This window comes from Chlorocebus sabaeus, chromosome 21, assembly GCF_047675955.1.
Source record: "Chlorocebus sabaeus isolate Y175 chromosome 21, mChlSab1.0.hap1, whole genome shotgun sequence".
Classification (NCBI taxonomy): Eukaryota; Metazoa; Chordata; class Mammalia; order Primates; family Cercopithecidae; genus Chlorocebus; species Chlorocebus sabaeus.
Window position 1 is genome coordinate 33,635,612 of NC_132924.1, and position 22,474 is coordinate 33,658,085.

Below are 22,474 nucleotides of genomic sequence, written 5' to 3' on the forward strand. Positions count from 1 at the left end.
CCCCAGCAATTCACTGTCTTGTTTGGACCAGAAGGAGGAGATTTAGCCTGAGCAACATAGTGAGACCCTATGTTTACAAAAAATTAGCTAGGTATGGTGGCTTGCGCCTGTAGTCCCAGTTACTCAGGTGGCTGAGGTGGGAGGATCGCTTGATTCGAGGAGGTCAAGGTTGCAGTGAGCCATGATCGCCCCTCTCCACTCCAGACAGGGTGACAGAGCAAGACCCTGTCTCAAAGAAATAAAAATAAAAGAAAACAGAAAATGAAGGAGGAGATTGTGGGAGTCGGGACACAGAATGTGAGCTTCATTCCTCATTACCACTTTGAGCATACACCTAGCATGGTGGTCCAGGGAAACACCTGCTCTAGTTTCTATTGAAGTCTATAACACACTAAAACAGCGCTTTGAGTTAAATGTAGTTCGAAAAGCTGGCTCCAGCTCAGCTTAAGAAACCACAGGAGAGTGAAAAGTTTATAAGCTACACCATTACTAAAATGACTCTGGTATTAAGGGATATAGCTCAGATAATTAATTTAATAACTGGCAGAGCAAAAAAAAGTTCTTGATTTTGGAAATGGTCTTATTCATTTACCAAGCAGGTAGATCAGACCTGCTTAAGTTTAGACTCATTTCTTCCTTCCTTTTTGTTTTTCCCCCCTGCTTTAATCTTCAGTTTGCTTTAGTTTTCTGTATCTATAAATTGCTTTTGGGAAATCGTACTCACAAAATGTTTCAGTATGCAGTTTACCTGTTTTAGTTCCTACAAACATTTTCTATTGTAAACACTTTTTTAATTAATAAAATGATAAGGCCAGGCGCGGTGGCTCATGCCTGTAATCCCAGCACTTTGGAAGGCTGAGGCAGGTGGATCACCTGAGGTCAGCAGTTCAAGACCAGGCTGGCCAACAAGGTGAAACCCCATCTCTACTAAAAATACAAAAATTAGCCAAGTGTGGTGGCACACTCCTGTAATCCCAGCTACTCAGGAGGCTGAAGCACGAGTATCACTTGAACCCAGGAGGTGGAGGCTGCAATGAGCTGAGATCATACCACTGCACTGCAGCCTGGCCCAGAGTCGGACTCCATCTCAAATAAAATAATGTAACATAAAATAAAAAAATGATTTGAGAGAATAACATTTTAAAAATGGGGAAATGGAGTGGGAGATAGAAAGGGAATGGGAGTGAGAGCTGCCACAGTGAGCATTTTCGCTGCTCCTTTCACAACTGCAGTGATCTGTCCAACGGTGGTGGTGTTGGGGCGGGGGAAAGAGGGTAGAGAATCATCCCTAGTCTGAGGCCAGGTGGAAAAAGGCAGATGCAGTGAGAGAGTGCCTATGGGCTGATGACAGAATCCTTTACAGCTTCCAAAAGCTCTCGACATTTAGATTCAGGGGGTTTGATTAACTCAACAGGTGGGCCTGCAAGTCTCTAGTGTAAAAGCAGGGGGAAGTTTCATATTTGTCACAACACATTGTCATGGATCTCTCCTTCCTGCTATGACAACAGGCAGGGAGCTCTGCTGTGATGACCCTCAGACCTCAACTTTTGATTCCATCCTGTGGACTTCCCGACGCTACCTTGGAGTAGAAGGACCTGCCCTGCCACTCAGCCCCTTGTTCTATAGTGGATAATTTGGCTTGGCAGAGCCTTTAAAGCTTAGTCTTTCATGACCCAGGTCAGGCAGCCTCAGTGAGTTGTACGCATTTCTGTTGTATAGACTTCTGTTCCAAGTCAATTGTAAAATGTTGAACAAATCAAATGGGGGATTACATTGAATGAATATTTAGAATACCAGAATTGCATTCGACTATGAGTAATAGAAACCTGAGAAGCAGTGGTTTAAATAAATAGGAATTTATTTTTCTCTCACAGAATGAGAATTCCAGAAGTAGGCAGTGCAGGACTGATAGGGCAGTTCCAGTTCATCAATCTAGTGTGATCCACATTCTCACATTCATAAGATAGCTACTGTCACTCCGGCTGTCACATTGTGCTCTTGGAAACAGAAGGGAAGATGGGCCAAGTGAAAACAATGCCCAGCAGTTGAGTCAGTATGGTTTTTATTCTCATCCTGTTACTAAGGAGCAAGTGAGAATAGATATTGGATAGGCACCTAGAAGTCTCTGCCACAAGATGTCTGTGAATGTACGAAAGTGGGAATTGTTGAAAGTACCAACTGTAACATGGCAGGAACAAGTTCATAGAAAAATTCAGAAACTCCTGAGCTCTGTTCATGAGCTCCCAAAGGCTGGCAGGTAACACTGATTGATAATAATCCCACTAATCTAGCATATATGACAAGCCTACCTAATAGACAGTGAAAGACATTGCCACTGGAAACACGGACTCCAATTCATGAGGCTGCCACCCTCTACTCCAATGATGGAACCCATGAAAGGCAACATAGGAATATGTTAGGTAGTATTTGAGTGAACATGCATAGTTTTGTCAGTTTGCATGTTTTGCTTTTTAGGAGATATACATTTAAATGAAAATATTAAGTCAATTAAATTTATATCAACTCTCTCCTCCACCTTCAAGTAAATCTTTCATGCTTAACAAGCTGGTGCCACTAGTCAACTAAGCTCAATGAAATGAATTTTTTAGATAACTGAGGCATTATTTTAAGTAAAAATTGATAAAAAAAGTAACCAGCAATAGTATAAATAATACCAAATCTTATTGCTTGTTTCATCAACATATATTTAATAATTTAATATAATGGAATGTTGTTTTCTTTTGAACTGACACATAATTGTACATATCAATGGGGTACAGTGTGATGTTTTGATACATGTAAATATTGTGTAAAAGTCAAATCAAGGCATTTAGCATATCCATCACCTCATGGATTTAGCATTTCTTTACGGTGAGAACATTCAAAATCCTTTCTTCTAGTTATTTTGTGATATACAATATTGTTAGCCAGAATCACTGTGTAACAGAATGCCAGAACTTATTTCCCCTATAGAACTATAATTTTGTACCCATTGACTGATCTCTCCCCATCTCACTCTCCCTTTTTCCTCCCCAGCCTCTGCAGCTGTGAGATCAACTTCTTTAAGTTGCACCTGAGTGAGATCATGCAATATTTGTCTTTCTGTGCCTGGCTTATTTCACTTAGCATAATGTCTTCTGGGTTCATCCATGTTGCTGGAAATGACAGGATTTCATTCTTTCTTTATAGCTGAATAGTATCCCATTGTTTATAAATAACACATTCTCTCTCTCTGTCTCTGCTCTATTTCTTTCTTTCTTTCCTCAGGCTATCGCAGTGAAAATACCATATTTTCTTTATTCCTTCATTCCTTGATGATATTTATGAAAAATGCTCAACATCAGTAATCATCAGGGAAATGCAAATCAGACCACAATGAGATATAACTTTACCTCAACTAGAATGGCTACTAGCAAAAAGAAAAAATAACAAATGGTGGCATGCAGGTGAAGGGGAACCCTTATACACTGTTGATGGAAATGCAAATTAGTACAGCCATTATGGAAAACAGTGTGGAGGTTCCTCAAAAAATTCAAAATACAACTACCATATGATCCAGCAATCTCACTACTGGATATATACTCAAAGGAAATGAAATCAGCATGTCAAAGAGACATGTGCACTCTCATGTTTATTGCAGCACTATCTGCAACAGCCAAGACACAGAATCAACCTAAGTGTAATAAAATGTTTTTGACTGGCTGCTACTTGTGCAGAAAACAACCTTCCCTACCATTACCCACCCCTTCATCATTTGCCCCCCGCATACTCCTTCCCCTTCCCTCTCCCCACATGACTGCTATATCAGGAAGACAAATTTTGATGGGGGTGCTAAGATATTCCTATTTCATGGAGAATAGGTTAGAACCAGCAGGCATTCAGGCACTTTTGTTATACTTGCATTAAAAAAAAAAAAAAAACTTAAGAGAATTGAAATGTATTTAGCCTGTAGACAATGTAAATGTAAAATGCTCTGGGAACTCTGAACCAGTGATGATGAGTATGTAAATTGCTAACCTGGCTCTAGAAAATGGTTTGGCAGAATCTGTGAAAACTGAACATAGGCATATTTACGGACTATACCATGGCCATCAACTTAGTGACACAGCTTTATCCACAGCCCTACCCCAATGCTAGGACCCAGTTCAGCCTTCCTTCCTCTGTGATAGCTCAGGCCTCCCTCCTACAGTGTTCTCTCCATCAGCTGATCATAGGTGGCCCCACCTTAGCCCATCAGAGGCAGGTTCACTGCGGTGAACTTCATTAAGAAAGATTAGGAGACGGGCAGCTGCCTCTCAGTAAGCTCCCTGAACACTGTGTAAACTTTCCCACCCCTTCTCCAGAAACCTTCAAACTCTGTATCATTTAGGATGATGACTTCACCGTCACTATCTAGTACTCTAAAGCCCAACACAAACTGGCTTGTACAATAACGATGAATCACTGGATCGTGTAACAGCAAAGACCAATGTGGGCTTCCAGCACAGTTCTATCAGAATTCCAGTTCAGTTTCTCTGAGATCTCTTAATTCCGCATTCTGCTAAGTTGGCTTTGTCCTCAGGCAGAAGTCTCTCACGGTCTTAAGATGTCTGCCAGCATCAACTGGGCTAAGTGCTTCCTTCTCAAATGATGAGAAGAGAGCAGGCAGAGGCTTATCTGGATAGAAATGCAGATAACCACTGGATAAAAGCACTGAACTTAATTCCGATGGGACTTTCTGGCCACATGCCCACCTCCCGAACCAAACATTTTGGCAGCAAGATTCCAGCTGCCTGCAGTGCTGAAACCTCAAGCCCCAGTCAAGCAAACCAAAACCAAAACTAAAACAATACCTGTTGTACTCCCCCCAGAATAATAAGTGTCTTACTATGTCTACATCACTCAAAAGGATCCACTCAAATGGCTCCTCTCAAAATAAAGCAGGTATGCTCCAAAGTGATTTCACATCCTCATGATGTCTCTGAAATAGCAATGGTTGGCAACTTAAAGTTTCCTTCCTATAACTTAAAGCTCTACCTTATTGCTGCACCAGACTGTAACACCCACCCCCTCCTCCAAAAAAATCTAAGAAAATTTGGTTAGATGACCACATGCCATAGCATTTGTAGCGCTAGATTCAGAGATAATAATGGTAATACCTCATCTTTGATTAGCATTTTATAGTTTCCAGTGTGTTTTCACATGCAGCATTTCATTTCATCCCCAGAAGCTGGATAGGATCTGTACTGTTATATCCAGTGTGTAGGTAAGGAAGTCTCAGAGAGATTGAGTGACTTCCCCAAGGTTAATGATCTGCAAGTCAAAAAAAAAAGAGTTGGTATTAGGATCTAGGTCTTTTCAACACTGAACTTTTGTGAACACCTTTCCTCTGATCAGTCTTTTGGATCAGGGTACATAATAAGGAAGATAAGAGGCAAATGTGATTGTGGTTCATAAGAATAAGAGACCGAGTATAGGGATTATCTGAAGAGAGGATTCCTCTGCTGCAGGACTTTGGTGCACAGGAGAGAGAAGACAGAAAAGATCTCTCAACCTTTGCTTCTGCCCTTTTTTAGTTTTCTTTCCCAATTTCCTTTTTCCTGTTTCTTTCTTGAATTCTCTTCTCTGGTGCAACTTTCTCAAACACAATACCAAACACTCTCCATGCCTAGGCCCCATGCAAGAATCAATCCTGAAAAGTCACCATATGTTCAGGGGGTCGGGGACAGGCAGGGAAAGGTAGCAGGGGAGGGACGCTGGATTGGGAAGGGGAGAGTGAGAATGGTAATGGCGAATGAGAGAGAAATTGGAATCATGAGTTGGCTCTAACCCTGAAGACTGTAATCTAAAATGTTTGTTTACTATATACATTTTTAAAGAGAATATCTTGTAAGCAATGTGACTTTGAGCTGCAGACACAGGAGAGGGAATACTCAAAGACTGGGCAGCCCAAACCTACCAACTGAAGGGTTTTGTTAACTATTTTATAGATGAAGACTGGTCAGGTGCCATACAACATTATCTTTTACGTCACTCACTTTAGATAAATTTGGAGTATTTATACAGTCAGCTTGTTGAAAATTTTCTATGACTTTGATCTGCACTGGGTAATACAGAAAGATGCTGAAAACCAAGAAATGTTACAACCAGGAAGACAGTCCTTATCAACTATTTATTCCCTCTGATATGACCGTTTACCTGGGCAGCTCAGATATTATCTTCAAGATCTGTTTAAGGTGCAAAGGACCCTTCTTGAATTGTTTACAACAAGAATTAGATTACATCTCACAGTGATGAGAAATAATTAATCTGGATATTCTTGGGCTGTTGTGGCAATAAGAGTAATCTAATTTGGGCACTGTGGCATGGAAAGAAAAACACAGATTGCAAACTGGAAGGCTCATGGGCCAACTGTGGGCTGCAGGTAGAATGTGTTTGCTTTCCAGTGTTTTAAAAGAACAGTTCTGTCCAGGTCACCATTGCCCCACCATTCACACAATACAAATGTGCATTCACACACCTCTTCTCTCATTGCATCCTGTTTGACTCTAAGGTTTCTGAGTTTGAGGCCTCATAAATAAGAAAAGTCATTACATATATAAGGCGATACAGAGAAGAAAGAATCATTTATCTTGGCAAACACATAATGGGATGAAAATTACAGAAAGGCAAATTGAGTTATAAAACCCAGGGGGAAAGTCATTTCCTAGAGAAATGACTGGAATCTGGGTCCATTTTCTGTAAGGCAAAAGTAGCCTCCACATTGGTCCAGATCTGCAAAAGAAGGGATTGAGCTGCAGAGCCCTTTGAGATGATGTTTAATGGGACTGTTTGTTCTGTGACTCTGGGAACTAAAATTGCAACAGAAAATATAATTATGCCAAACAATTGGCTGAAAGACAACATGAGTTAAGTCCTTACAAAATAGGAGCAAAGACAAAGAGCATGACAAAAACAAAAGGGTCACCTTTCCTCATGATAGGTGATGCCTGTGTTCCCTATTCCACCCCGAAATCACCAGCAGGAAGGCACAGAGTGGAGGTTGTCAGGAACAGGGTGAAGGGCAACACAAGGGTATCTTTTAAAAGTCTGACATTTCTATAAAGTTTAGTTTTAAAATAAGGCATTTAAGACCAGAAACAAGCTTGGTAACAGCAATGAGAGGACGTCCCAATAGAGAAGGAGAGGGCAAAAGACAAGCCAAGAGCTTCAGTTCCTGCTGGAGGCCTCATGACATCTCCATCATCAAATCCCCATCCTGATTCTCAGTATCCTCACCTAATGCATTTGGCAAACTAGGATGCTTTTGCCCCTCTAGCCCAGTGTCTGTGATTTATGTGAGCATGGGCCTGCCCCCAGATTCAAGGGGAGAGAACAAAAGTGTTCTATAATCCACAAATTCAAGTATGGATAGAATGTTAAGTGCCAGGACTCTGGAGTCAGACAGAGCTGAGTTCAAATCCTAGTTCCAGCACTTATTAGCTTTAAGGACCTCAGCAAGTTACCTCATTTCCCAGGGTCTTGTTTTTTCTCATCCATAGTTTGGGCATAGCATTTGTCTACCTTACAGGATTAACAACTGCTCTGTGTTAAGGCATCAAGTCCAACAGTAGGCACTCAATGAATGTAGTAATAGTTATTTAAAATAATCATTATAGTGAATTTGAACATCTGTGAAAGGGAAAGATATCCTAGTCAGTCTACAAAAGGAGAGCTAGTGTCAGATCTCATGTCATGACTGAACGGCTCCCTGCTTATCTCTGTCCAGTTGAATGGCTTTGCGTCAGCAGAGACTAGGAAACCAGCATCATCAAAATAAATGAGACAAGCAGTTTGTAAGTGCCTGTTATTGGCACAGCACAGTCATTGCACTAGACCTTAGAAAGAGGTCTCGTCAAAAGTGGATCCACAATCACAGGAAGGAATGACTTGTAATCTATCCAAGCTAAGAGACTGAAGACTCTTTCCTTGATGCTACATAAGAGAAGAACAGTAACAAATTGTTAGAAATAACTTTAACATTGAAAACTGAAATCTTAGCACACTGCCTTATCACAGTGCTGAACTATACTTCCACACAACTTTTATTGAGCAGTGCAGGCCTAAAGATAGTTTCTCTTTGGGAGGCTGAGGTGGGCAGATCATGAAGTCAGGAGATCGAGACCATCCTGGCTAACACAGTGAAACCCCGTCTCTACTAAAAATACAAAAAATTAGGGAGGTATGATGGCACGCGCCTGTAGTCTCAGCTACTCAGGAGGCTGAGGCAGAAGAATTGCTTGAACCCAGGAGGCGGAGGTTGCGGTGAGCTGAGATCGTGCCACTGCACTCCAGTCTGGGCAACAGAGTGAGACTCCAGAAAAAAGAAAAAAAAAAGTTTCTTTCCTCAAGGAGGCTACCATCAAGTGCAGAGGCCTCCAAGGAGGAATACATTTACCCCAGGATGTGGGCCAGGCAATACTCTGCAGTATAGTATGAAGATACCAGGCCTTCTATTCCTACGTTTAAAAAAGAGTTTATTTCATAATATACATACTACATTTGGTTTTTGGTTTAGAGAGAGAATCTCGCTCTGTAGCCCAGGCTGGAGTGCAGAGGTGTGATCATAGCTCAGTGTAACCTTGAACTTCTGGGTTCAAGTTATTCCCCCCTTGCCTCAGCCTCCTGAATAGCCAGGATTACAGGGGTATACCACCATACCCAACTAATTTTTTTAATTTTTTGCAGACATAGGGTCTTGCTATATTGACCAGGCTAGTCTCAAACCCCTGGCTTCAAATGTCCTCCCACCTCAGCCTCCCAAAGTGTTGGGATTACAGGCGTGAGTCACTGTGTCTAGCCTATAATATACATACCATATGTGAAAAGTAGCACCTGTATATAATTTATAAATAAATATAAATATTAATGAGATCAAGTGGATTCTTGATCAAAAGGTTTGAGAACTACTGGTACACAGGAGATGGAAGACCAGTAAGCCAGCAGTCAGAATCTGATGCAGAGGAAATTTGGCTAGAACACAGATGACAGGCATCCAGCTCACCAGGGAAGGAAGAGGAGGCAGTTATAGGGAAGGCTTCCTGGAGGAGAGTACATGCTGAGTTGCTGCAGTATATTCGGGGGAGGGAATGGGGAAGAGGGAAAAAGAAATGTTCCAGGCAGGCTACACAACATTTGCAAAGAAAGGCAAGGTGGCTTTTGTGTGAACAAGTGAATGCATTTTGAAAACTAAAATGGCAGCATGCAGTGGCTCACGCCTGTAATCCCAGTACTTTGGGAGGCCAAGGCGGGTGGATCGCTTGAGCCCAGAATTTGAGACTGGCCTGGGCAAATGGCGAAACTCCATCTCTACAAAAAACACAAAAAATTTGCTGGGCATGGTGGCATGCACCTGTAATCCCAGCTACTCAGGAGGCCGAAGTGGGAGGATTGCTTGAATCCAGGAAGTCGAGGCTGCAGTGAGCCGTGATCGTGCCACTGTACTCCAGCCTGGGCAACAGAGTAAGATCTTATCTCAAAAAAAAAAAAAAAAAAAAAAAAGAAGAAAGAAAACGAAAATGATTTGGTACATCTTGAACTGTCAGTACACGTGGGAAAACTGTAGGAGGTAAGGCTGGGATCAAATTTTTCTGCAGAGATCAATTTTGGTCATTGAAAAGCAGGAAGCTTATTCTGGTAGTGAAAGTTACCACTAAGACATTCTAGCAGGGGAGATGAGATCATGGAGTAGTATCCCCAATTTGATCTTCTAGTCCAATCTCCACTGATACTTGTCTGAGTCCTAGAGGAAACGGACTGTAATAGTGTGAGCTGGTAAAACCTCAAAAAGCTACAACAAAAAAGGTGCTAGTAGCCTTTGAAGTTATAGAAATCCTCAAGACTGTGCATTGCTGTGTAAGAATCAGTGATGCCTAAAAACACATCTTTGGGCAAAAATGGTTGTGCAGTCTTTTACAAGCATTAGTGGCCTTAATGCCTCCAATACAGTCAACAGCAACTGAAGTTATCATCTGAGTGAGCCAAAGCTGGAAAGAAGGGAAATAATAGATACTAGAGCAGCCAAGAGGGTAGTACATGGAGTCCAACCAAGCCACCCCTAGCAGACCCTTAGAATAGATTGAGGAGGACTTTGCAAAGCACCTAGTGCTCTCTCGTGTGAGGACAGACTAGGCTTGTCTTATTCAAATTGTATCCCTCATATCTTGCACAGTGGAACAGCACTACAAGGCTGCACAGATCCCAGGGTCACTGTTCATGCAGTTGCCTATATAAATAGAACCTTCTGGAGTTGTGTAACAGGAGCCTTGCATAGATGTTCAATCAAGATAGGTTAAAGGCAAAAATGAAATAGTAATTGCTTAGCTGCTTTTGTTAACATTATTCTAAATCTCAGGTTGGGCTGGACTGAGCAGCAGTGGCTCCCATCAGATTTGGGTTTGGAGTTATCATCTGGATAGCAGTGTAGCACATAACGTAGGGGAATGGATCCAAGATGCTCAATTAGAACTGCAGTGACTGGTGGGGTGTTTTACTACTTTAGTTCTGGAAACGTCCTGAAAGGAACTGGAAATAAATGCCATAACTACGTATACAGTCAGTAGGCAGGAGGAGCCAGGTGGAGAGCTAGGGGCTAACACTCATGAGGTCACTGGTGGCAACTAACGAGAATACCCCCATTACTCATTCTAAGGCTAGCTCTTAATCCTAGGCAAAATGAGACTGGGGGACAAAATGAAAATTAATCAGCAGAGAGCAGATAAAGCTGATTCATTTCTGAGCTGGAATAAAATCAATACAGAGAACTTGGTTGCATAAATATTAAACAATAAAACCTGGAATAGACATCATCCTCCTTAGAAGATGGAGCCTAAAGAAGGCATGCCATTGAGCCCAAGGTTGCTGTTGGTGGAAGTGGCAGCCTTAGTATTCAAGAGCCGGGGAACATCAGACATTCTAAGTGTCCACAGACTTGCATGAGCTGAAGAAGACCGAGATTCATGATCTGCTCATTCAACACAGTGGTGACAATAGAAGAAATATCTAGTAAACCTGAAAAGCACCTCAAGAGGGACCTGGAAAACAATCTAAAAAGCCAGAGAAAGCTAGAGTTGAAAGCAGTATAGAGTTAGATTCAAGATAGAATCTAATGTTCATATAGATCCTCTTGCATCGTTAACAGATGTCCACACAGGACACAGGAAGTGCACGGTTTTGATTATCAGTGTATGCCAAAATAAACCAATTCCTGCATGTGGAGGACAGACAGCTGTATGAAGCAGGATCCTCAGTGTCTTCAGTTGGCTCCATTAGACCAGTGGATTCACACCTTCCGGCAGCTGCCCCATCTCGAGGGCACTGGACGTGCTGGATTTGGAGAGACTGTTATGGGATCTCAAACCATTTGTAATGCTAAGCACCACACTGTGGGGCCACTGCACATCCATACTTTGTGTTGTGCCTACACATTGGGAGGCACTAGGCTCTGGGGAGAGACATATGTTTTCAAGGAAGGCTCTTAAACCCAGAGAATGCTTCTTGTCTACAGCCACTGTCATATCTTTCTGACTTCTCAGTTCCCTCACTGTCCCTTTCCTTTCAAATATTTTTACTTCCCAAATCAGACAGATAAATGTTTTTTGCAAGTACAGAGGTATGTCAGTCATCACCTTCTCTCTCGGATGCAATAAGTTGAATTGTTTGTTTTACGTATTTTTGTAGCTTAGATGTTGACTTTATCTAAAGGAGTATCCTTGAAACAAACACTTTAAAAATGTAAGTACAGAAAGGTAAGCATGCTATTAGCAATTTTTAAAAAACTTTGCATGTGGTTACTATCTATATATTTGTCCTTCTATTGTTTATCAATGCCTTCTAAATGCACCACCAGTACAGAGAAAAAACTGTGTGCACCTAGGAGAACTTGCTTGATGCCCCTGGCCTCAGTTTACCACATCTCCAAAACCAGTGGTTCTGACAGCCAGAGCATCTTCCAGATCTAAGAGATCATAATCATGTATCTTATACAAAGACCAGAAATGCCTATACAGATTTTTAAAAACTAGTATAAGCAGAATGACAAACAAAGCTTCAGTCATATATGAAGAAGTAGTAGGGTGGATTATTTTCAGGCAAAATGAACTGATTCCTTATAAAATAGTAATAATTATCCAAGGTAGAGAAAATAATTTTGTCTTAAAAATCAAAATCTTGATTTACTTCGGAAGTTATTTTAGCTCACTTCATTTTTTAAAAAAAAAAATCTTTTTTTTCAATTTGGTCTAGCAAGGTTTTATTTTAGGAATAGTGAAACTGACAGGAGGTAGTAGAAAGCCATGCATTAGTGAAACCCAGGCCCCTTACTTCCTTCATCTTTCACCTGCACATTTCTGGCACTTTCCATCTCGGAACTTTGTTGCCTGAACCACCTCTCCACACTCTTGGGAGTTAATAACTCCACATAGACAATTTTTCCTCCGGAGGACAGAATTGCTACTTCTTCAAAGCTTTTGGGGCTCCCAGATGCTGCACAGTGGGGGTGCCTCACACTCATCTCTAAGAGTGGCTGTTTTGGCACCATTTTTGGCTGAAGTTTTTGTATTGCATTTCCATGTCATTCGGTGTGATGTGTGCCTGCCAGATATTCTGCCTGCTCTCAGTTGAAGGCCTTCCCAGATTGGGCAGCTGAATGTACTGCACAGCTGCCAAAATTCTAATTCAAGATCTAGAATTCTAACTCCTGCTCTTTAGACCCTTGTCTGGCCTTGGCCTCAGTCCCCTGCCAACTGGGTCCCTGGCTCATTATCAGGCCCACCAGGGCCCTGCCCCCTCCCTCATTGGGCCCACGAAACCATTCTTGGCACCAAACTGAACTTCAAGACACAGCTGCCCCAGCCCCACCCAAGCCAAATTTCATCTCAGCAAAAGTTTGTCACCTTGTGAGCTGCAAGACAGAAGAGATGAGAAGAGAAAATGATACAGGTGATGGTCAGATCATAAAACTTCCTGTAGCAACAGACATATTACATGTACCTTTACTCTAAGAACTTGCATGAAAGGCAAACAATCCCATTATTAGAAATAACACTAGATAGGGATGCATAGAGTTTATGGAGGGAGGAATACTATTTCTCCATTTATCTGCACCAGAGGGTAAGTGAAATTTGCCGTAAGGAAAAATACTAAATTCAGTATGCATATATTAATATTAAAAAATATTTTTAAAATGTACTGTTGGGTCATAAACTGCTGATAATGTGTAGTATTTCTTAGGCACCTGAAAACTGCTACTGGCAAATAGACACTTTACAGCAGAAATATGACTGCAACTGGAGGAGGGGGTGGGGACCAGAAAGTAATTGATTCTCAGCAAAATGCTGGTTTTCAGGGAAGCTACTAAATTCAACTTAAGTGGTTACCTGGTCAACATTATGGTTTAAATGCTCACAGGATGAAATCGCTTCCTTTTTAAATAAGAGTCACTATTTCCCTCGCCGTTGTTTCCATTCCTTCTAGCCTTAACCAATGCACCGTCCTTTCTGCCGTGGCTGAAACGAGGATGGGTTAATTACCACACCTGAGATGGTGGAGTGGGTGCAGTGGGGTGCTGTAATTTCGGATGATTAAATTATTTTAGCTTTTGTTTTCCTAGAAGGAGCAGGGAGTATAAAAAACGTGGTACATATGTAAAACACAGGCAAATGCACTTGACAACCAAGCACTCTATTTTGAAATTTAAATAAAGCTAAGATTTTCTTCTGGCCTAGAGGGAAGCTTCATTAAAATCAATTAGTTAGTACAAACCTCCGGAGAATGCAGACTTTTTCTAAAGAAGGTTTAAAGAAGAAGGTGCACACAATTACCTTTCCCGGGTCCCCTGTGAATGTGTCACACCTAGACAGGTGGCTGAGTACAAAAAAATGTCCCCGAGAGGGGCCAGGGTAACTCCCTGAGTTCTCCTTGCAGGAAGGTAGGTGTAATTAATCCATGTGGGTGCATTAAGAACGTCATATACATAACCAAGGAGGCTCCAAACAGATGGCACGGATCGCAAGCTGTAAAGGGCAGGCCTAGCGAGATAAAGTTGGTGGCAGGGCTCGCAGGTGAGGCCTGGGTCCGGGCGCTGAGGTTGGGGCCGCACAGCTGTAGCCGCGCGCCCTGGTCCCTCCTCCCAGCTGCGGCGGCCTCCCCCCCGCCCCCGCCCCCGCCCTCCCCGCGCCGCTCCCGACGCCGCCGCCGCAGCCGCCGCCTCCCCTCTGCCTCCCGGTGGCTCCTTGCTCTCCTTCCATCTCTCTCGCCCCCTCTCCCTCCGTCCCGTCCTCGCCGCTCCCCTCACCCCGCCTCTCTCCCCCTCCCCCAGCCCCTCCTCTCCTCACCCCACCCGGCCTCCCTCCCTCCCTCGCCCGCCCGGCGCTCGCAGAGCCGACACCAGGGGGGCTCTCGATGTAGCACCATGACAGGCATCGCCGCCGCCTCCTTCTTCTCCAATACCTGCCGATTCGGGGGCTGCGGACTCCACTTCCCCACCCTGGCCGACCTCATCGAGCACATCGAGGACAACCACATCGGTAAATGGCCCGGGGGTGGGCGGAGGTGCCAGGCGCGCGGAAACTCCTGCCTGGGCGGGGAGCCCCGGAATGGCCAGGGGTGGCCCGCAGGGAGGGAGGCAGCGGGCCGGGGAGGGCGCGTGCGAGCCCCGAGGTGGGGGTGGCGGGATGCGGGGACGCGAGGTGCCGGGGGGCGGGGAGCGGTCTGGGGTGGGGGAGGGGGCGAGCGCCCCGAGGTGCCGCGGGCGGGCGGGCGGGCGGCTGGGGGACTCAGGGGCGTGCACGCGGGCTGCGAAGTGGTGGGAGCGGGGAGCGCCGCGGCGGGGCGGCGTGGGGTGCGGCGGCGGGGCCGAGCGCCGGCTCGCGGGGCGCGGGGCGGAGGGCGCGGCGGGCGCTGAGCGCTGGGCAGGGGCGCGGAGTTAGTTGGCCCGGGTGGTCGGAGCAGCCCGAGGCGCTGAGGGCAGCGGGGGGCGGGCGCTGCACGCCGCCTGGCGCTTCCGCCCCGGTTCGAGCTGTCAGGGCTCGGCGGCGGCTGCAGCCGCGGGGAGGTGGAGCGGGGGGGCGGGGGTGGCTCCACCGCGGCAGCCATTCCGCTTCCTCCTCCCGCCGCCGCCGCCGCCACTGCGTCCTGTCAGCGCCGGTTGCTAGGTGTGGTGCATCGGGAGGGGGCCGGGGCCGGCGGTCGCCGGCGGGGGCCCGGGCGCTTGCCCTCTCCCTGGGAGGCGGCCGAGCGACCCGGGCGGGGCCGGGGACGCGGGCCCGGGGGCTCTGGGTGCCCTCCCGTGCCCCGGCCTGGCGCGGACGCCCGGGCGCTGCGGGCTGAGGTCTTGGGTGCGCCCGCGGGCCGCGCCCAGCGCCCCGGGGTCGACGCGCCCTGGAGGCCCTTGCGGCAGAGTCCGCTGGAGAGCCACCCCCCGGGCCCATGGCCGGGCATTTAAATGCACCCCGGCTCTGCGATTTGCCTTTCTAATGGTGCTAGGCCCGAGGTGCGCTGGCTGCGCCCTGGGATCGGCGGCGGCCTGCGCAGTGCCCCGGGCCCGGGGGACGCCGGGGAGAGGGCGCCCCGCGGGGTGGCTACTTTCCCTTCACGCCTGGACCCCTGGACCTTTCAACAAATCCTCTGATTTGCAGAAGTCCTTGCACACATTTTCACACTTCTATTCGGAACCCCTGCTAAGGGAGGTGGGCCGGGTGCATCTGGCTCAGGCGGTCCAACCACCTGCGGAAGGTGTGGTCGACGCCAGCGAATTGTCCTGCGTGGGCTGGAAGGTGAAGGGTCCCAGCGGTGTCCCAATGGGGCTGTCTAATCCAGAGAACCTGTAAATTGCCCCCAGGAAGTCCAAATGAATGCCATGGATTCAGCCATGTGGATGCAGCTCACGTTTCTACAAAGTTGAGAGAATAAATCACGACTGCTGTGTATTTATGCAGGAATAAAATGAGGCAGAACCCTATGCTCCTTTGCTTAGTATAGTGCTGTCTCTGCACACAGTGGGTGCTTAGTAAGTGTTGAATGCCTGTTTAGAATGTGATTTGATGGGCCATCCGGAATAGGAGATAATCATGGGAAACGTCTACAAAATATCTTTCAGAAGAAAATTCTGTTGAGTAATTGTCCACGTTTTGAAACTTTTCAAGTTTTCAGGTGTCCTTGTAATAGCTTCTTCCATTTCCTCTGCTAAAGGTGTGACAGAAGAGCTGGGCAAGTTTTGGTAGTCTTAAAAGCAGTTTAATGGCGCAACAAATTTGCTGATTCATATCATGATTGAATAGTCATTACTGAAAGTGCTTTAAAGTATTAAATCAGATTTTTCATGATGGCTAGTTTAAAATAAAGCGAAAACACCAGTACTGTGAAGTTCTGGTAGAAATGTTACTAGTTTAAGTTCTTCCCCTTACTCGCAATAATAAGTAAACAATAGGAAATATAAATAATGCTATAAATTCATATGTATGATATAAGTAATACAAATAAATAATATCTCTTGACTTAAGGAAGGCTGTCATTGCGTATCCCATTCATTCTCGCTAACAGTTATTTCAGAATAAACTATAATTTATGTAAGCTGACTAATAATTTTACCCCATTGCCTGCCTACTTAGACAAGCTGGTTAAAAGACAGTATAAATTCTATTTATTAAAATGTGTTAAAGACAGTTATCCTTCTTGAGGAGTTTGTATGAGATGGTCTAAAACTTGGTGAGTCATGAGGTTTTTTTAAGTGTAGAAATTGTCCTAATATTTTGCACACATTTTTTTAAGAAGGTTAAGAGTTTGATACATTTTCTAAAACTCAACTTTGAAGTAATGCTACCTCATTCCCAGAAGGCTAGTGTTGTCCTTTTAATAGTGAAAATATGAAAAAATTAAGTTTACAGCAATAGCAGTGACCTAGGCGAACTGTGTCGCAGGGCTAACACAGTTGAAAATAGTTTGAACCAGCAAACTTTATGAAAAGCGAATGTTAAAATGAATGAACACTTGCAATTCCCAGGATGAAGAGGCTCAAACTATTATACACCTCTGCTGGGGAGAGGCCCTTTACTATCAAAGGCAGCCCTATATGCAGAAAGAAGTAAGAATTGATCTTAAGAAAGAATAAAAATATCCCAATTAGTAGATAGTGTCATAATACACTTTTGATGAAGAGACATGGGTGAAAATATAAAGCATTTAGTGAAAGTTCTAGACTGGTATTGTTATGTAGTATTTATCGTTTGTAATTCAATCTATAAGAGTTTGGAGACTTATTTTTAATGATTGACTTACTGATTTCATGTCTGTTGGTGAGTGGTTACATTAAAAAGATTCAGGAAAAAAATAAGAGATGTGCTATTTTGCTTTTAATTTGTTAAGCAGTCTTGTTATTTAGCAACCATGAGTATTAGAGATATGCTTAGGCGAGCGTTCCATTTTGGGGGCCTATCTGGGTTATTACCTTTAGCTGCTAGTAAAAACCCTTAAACAGCGATAAAATGAACATTTATGGGAATGTGGTGTGTTTCTTGCTTGGCAGATTTTTCAAGGCCTGTATTTTTCATTATCAAAGTATTATGTTTAGTTTGGATTAATTAAGCACATTAAGTTGAGAATAACTCTGTTATCTTATACGTGTATGCTTAACTTTTTTTTTTTTTTGCTGTTAGGATGTATATACTTTTTATTATTATTATTATTATTATTATTATTATTATTATACTTTAAGTTCTAGGGTACATGTGCAAGTTTTTAACTATTTTCCTCTCCCCATAATGAACAAGGATTTGGGGCTTTGGCACCAAGGGAAGTGTGATTTTCACCATCCACTGTTTTAGCTCTTTTCCCTCCTGGAAGGGTGCTGTACCGGTATTCCTGTTTTCTTTCTTGCATTTCACTGCTGGTTCAGTACTGGAGTACCTGTCTCAGTGTACACACTGAATATCCTAGCTAAAACTGTCCCCTATTCCCACTTAAATTTAAATTGCCTAGAAATCCCATAGCCCTGCAACTGTGAAGTGCTTCTCCATCAATTTTGTTATCAATTCATTCATAGGTCTGGGTCTGTTACATGGAGGTGGGAAAAGCTGGTCCGGATTTGCTTGCTTCTTATTTTGAGTAGGTATTTGAGTTTGTAGAAACACTCTTGGTATGAACATCCTAGATAGATGAAGTTAAACTGGTAACCGGGAATCTTAGAAACACCAGGAGCACTAAATTTAGCACTGAAGTTCGTGCCCCAGGCTCATGAAATGCCTGCTGCAACCCTGCATCCCAGTGCTGTGAAATCTTATGACTTTTCGTCTCAGAAACACAACTGTTGAATCATTCTTATTTGATTATTTGGTGCATTTTTAGAAGTACCTCTGCATTTTGAATTTATTTATGTAATAATATATTGAGTCCCTGCTTTATGCCAGGCAAAGTTATGAGCACTTGATATTTTTTGGTTTACAAAATGAAGATACCACTCTAGGAAGTTTATATTCTAGGGTAGGGGGCCGGACAATAAACAATTGAAGTATGTGATATACAGTATGTTGGGGGGTGGTTAATGAAACAGAAAAGAGAAAAACTAGAGCAGGGTCTGGAGGGTTGGGAGGAGAAGGTATTGGAATTTTAAATAGATTGGTCAGGGTGGGCCTTGCCGAGAGGCTGATATGGGAGATAAAACCTCAAAGGAGGTGTGAGAGTTAGCCATGAGGACATTCCGGGAGCCAGCAGTGCACAGGCCCCAAGGCAGGACTGCACCACTTGAATAGAAACACAGGAATCTGACCCAATTCAGTTATTCATGTGATAGTACCAGACTAGCAGGTCATTCAGAACTCTCCTCAGATGTTAGGACTCTCAGCTTTGCTATTGAAAGAGATTTCCCTGCAAGGGCCCAGTTAAGGGGCAGAGTCTCACTGACCAAGAATGGCTTGCATTAGCTATAACTTGGTTCTTAACCCCAAATATCAACAGGTTTCTTGTTGTGAGTCTCTACTTGTTAGTTTCCTCATCTCCAAAACCCAGGTAATAAAGCTATAGTGCTTCATTTCATAGTATAGATTTATAAACCATCTAATTAATAAAGGTCAAAGTTTCCGGAAAGAAAAATCAGGCCACTTACTATCAAAAATATAGAATTTAGCTCCTAAGATGATTTAGTAAATATTTGCATTATCTTCTCAAAGGAGCACTACAGTGTACTAAATAGATAAGTCATACAGTCTGTCATTGGCCCTTATTAGTCCCACTTTTAGGTGAGCAAACTAAGGAACAGTTTATAATTGCCTAAGCTTTCGTGGCTGGTTTGTATGATTTGGAGATTTGAATTCCAGACAGGTATGCAAAGCTGAGCCTATGCCAGTTGCCAATTAGGTGAAGAACTTGACAGTCCCCTCCTCACCTCCCCTCACACGATTGGTGTTTCCTCCTTTAGAAGGTAACTGAACTCCACATGAAGGTTATCTGAGCAGTGGCATAGTGAACCCAGACTGCTTGGGGTTGAACACACATGTCTGCCACTCGTCAGCCGTATGACCAGGGACAAATTAACCGTACTGTGCCTCCTCTGTAAAATGAGGATAGTAGCAGCACCCATCTCACGGAGTGGTTAATGAGGATTAAGTGAGATAATATATGTGAAGTATTTATCTACAATAATAAGTTGTCTACATCATGTAGTTTCTTGCCATTTGTGTATCTGCTAAATAAATATGTAATCCTACTGTCAAAGTCTACCTTCGAGATTAACATGGGTTGTATCCACCTATTTGTGGTATTGTTTTGGGCATTTTATAACTGTGTGACATCATCGGGTTCTTCCTGGGAAGGACTGAGAATGGGAAATAGGAGACCCCTCAACAATCTAGCGGTAGTATTGCAGCCTCTGGCCACGTTCTCTTTTGTGTGGCCAGAGGCACTTTATACCCTGGCAGAGGCATTTGCCACAGTGGACTGGGAAAGTGGTGTTAAAGTCAGTGGCTTCCAACATGGCCTTTCCTTGTGGCCTGAATTTATTTGAAAAAATCCAGAACTAGAAAGAGGCACTGTGCCTTGGGCCTGTGGGTGCATTCCCTTGAGGACACTTCCTGTGGGGAGAAGGAATGACTGAATGAATAAATGAATGAATGAAAGGCTTGTTGCTGCCTGCCCTGCTCTCTGCCTGCACCCTGTGGCTTGGCGGCAAGATCTCCCTGTTACTCCCAGGGTTCCCGAGAAGCCCCTAGGTGTAGTGCTAGGAGAAATTTTAAATGCATGTGCATACACACACACACACGCATACACACCCACACACACCATAGGCAGGATAAGGGAACCCGAAATCTGAAACTTCATGGCAGTCTCCAAAACTCTGTCTTCACTGGTTTTTGCATTAGCCTCTTCTCACCTGTAAACAGTCAGATCATCCTTTAGAAAATATCACTGTTGAACATCCTGTCTCATAAGTTTCACAAGCTTCTAATTGTTTTCATTTGGTATACACATTTTCTGACATGTGACTGAAGTGTACAGACACCAAAACTCTGCATGTAACTGGGTTGACAAAAACCTCCATATTCTTCAGAAAATGGTTTCCTTTAGAGTTCATATATTTCAGAGATATCTCCTACGTTGACAGTTCTGGAAATACAAACTGACAGCTGTTTTGAGAAAACCCAATTCTTCCTGTATATGACAATGAGGATGCCTTAAGGCTGGTACAGGCTGGTGACACTTGATGAGGGGCTTCCCTGGGACTGTTGAGAAGCCAGAGGCCTGGTATTGTAGAGCATTGTTTCTGAATTCCTTAAAAATCTTCCTTTTCTAGTTTTTGCTTCTAGGGCAAGAATCATACATACCCCACATTTCCTTATATTTCTCCACCCCATTCTTACCCCTGCCTTTAGATCTTAACAGTGCAGACGTGTCCTTCATACAAAGAAATACCTGCTGGATTGTAGATACACATTTTGTTTCCATGTTGACCTGGCTAACATATTAAATTGAAAAGTGTTCTTTATTTAGAATCTGTAGATGGGAAACCATAGATGTCAGAAATTGATTATGTGTGTATTTTTTAAAAGTGCCTTTCATTTAATATATTTAATTGGTGTAAAGAAAATTGTATTTTCCCCTCGCTATAAGCACTGGAACATGGCAGTAGTTTTCACCTACTTTTTTTTTTTTTTTTTTAAAGCTAGCTGCAAGCAGGGACCAGATTAGTGGATATCCTCTTTAAGGGTGAAGTCTTTCCAATTGCTCTCAACTTTGGCAGGAGTCAGAGGGACTCTTCTAGGGTCACTAACAATAGACCGTCTGCCCAGCACCAGAGAGCACTGATAGCCCCTGATGGCCATTGTCCCTTGCCCGGCTCACCCACCGGCCTCCCAAGGAAGCACTGTTTATTGTCTGCCAGACTTCAATGGTGACTTTCGCCTGAGATAGACCTCCTTGAAGGGACATGGTCTGGATACCAGGTTAATAACACTGAAAAACTCACCATTTCTTTGGTATTATAGATATAATTGATATGTAGAAATAAATATATATTTTAGACACAAAGGCATATAGGATATCTAACACATATATAAATAATACATGTATATGTCTATACACATAGCACATATATGTGTGTATGTATATCCACATGTTTGTATATATATTTATGTGTGTGTATATATACATTTGTATTATACATTTTTTCCCTCTCTTTCAAGATCACCATGGATAGTGAAGACAGCCACATATTTTTTAGTATTTCTTATATGTTAGTGCTTAAGACAGTACTTCCTATCTCTAAGGATTTGAAATTTATTTGGAGAGACCAGACATGTACAGACTGAGATAAATGATGAATAATAATAGGGACCACAGAGGCAGATTTATTGTGAAGTTAATGAAGCTCCAGCCCCAGGGCCCCTCACCTGTACAACACATTCCTTGCCATTTTTGAATGTATTGCCAGGGCTCACCTAGCACTTTCCAGGCCCCTGGAGGAGCCCTAGCAGTGTATGTAGCTGGGCCTTTGTGGGATCATAACTGGTAAAATTGGAAGAAGATTTTAACAGCAATCACTTAATGTTTTTCTTTCTCATTCTGACTTCCCTGCTCTCACATTTCTGTTTGGGTTCGATGACATTGGACTTGAAAGTGCTTTTGAGATATAGCTAGAGGGAAGTCAAATTGGGGCCACATTTCGTTTGGGCTTAGTGGGATGTATTTATGCAGTTCACAGTTACCTCTGTGTCAAGTTATCCGTAGCCATCCTAGTGTAGAAATTGCTTCATAGGATCACCACCCATTGTGCCAGCTCACCTGGGGTCCTTACACAAAGGGAGAGTCAGAGCATTGCAGTGTTAATGGGTACCATGACATCTGCTGTGGGATGGTTTATGGTGTATGGAGCCAGGTCTGTGGAGAATTCTTTCACTTGTTAGATGTGTAAAATTCTACGTGGAGGATTCAGTTCTTATCTAAGTGTAGTCAGTATGAAAATTATCTTCTT

At 43.5% G+C, this 22,474-nt stretch overlaps 1 protein-coding gene and 1 long non-coding RNA gene across 5 annotated transcripts in view; one reads left to right on the plus strand and one right to left on the minus strand.

The window, feature by feature from the left end:
* LOC140709650 (uncharacterized) overlaps window positions 1-14,683 on the minus strand; it is a 63,461-nt gene extending 48,778 nt beyond the window's left edge. The window contains exons 1-3 of one of the 3 annotated variants that reach the window (XR_012090318.1): window positions 14,467-14,683; window positions 5,139-5,292; window positions 1,862-4,656 (exon numbers count right to left, since the gene is read on the minus strand). This is a non-coding gene — a long non-coding RNA (uncharacterized lncRNA). Of the gene's footprint in view, window positions 1-1,861; window positions 4,961-5,138; window positions 5,293-14,466 lie in introns of those variants that run through there. The other 2 variants (XR_012090316.1, XR_012090317.1) reach the window with 2 other exon arrangements.
* The window catches only part of JAZF1 (JAZF zinc finger 1), a 352,042-nt gene continuing 343,777 nt past the window's right edge, over window positions 14,210-22,474 (plus strand). The window contains exon 1 of one of the 2 annotated variants that reach the window (XM_007981786.3): window positions 14,210-14,543. In XM_007981786.3, the coding sequence (XP_007979977.1) occupies window positions 14,429-14,543 (115 nt within the window). In that variant the 5' untranslated portion in view covers window positions 14,210-14,428. The remainder of the gene's footprint in view (window positions 14,544-22,474) is intronic. The other variant, XM_007981787.3, reaches the window with a different exon arrangement.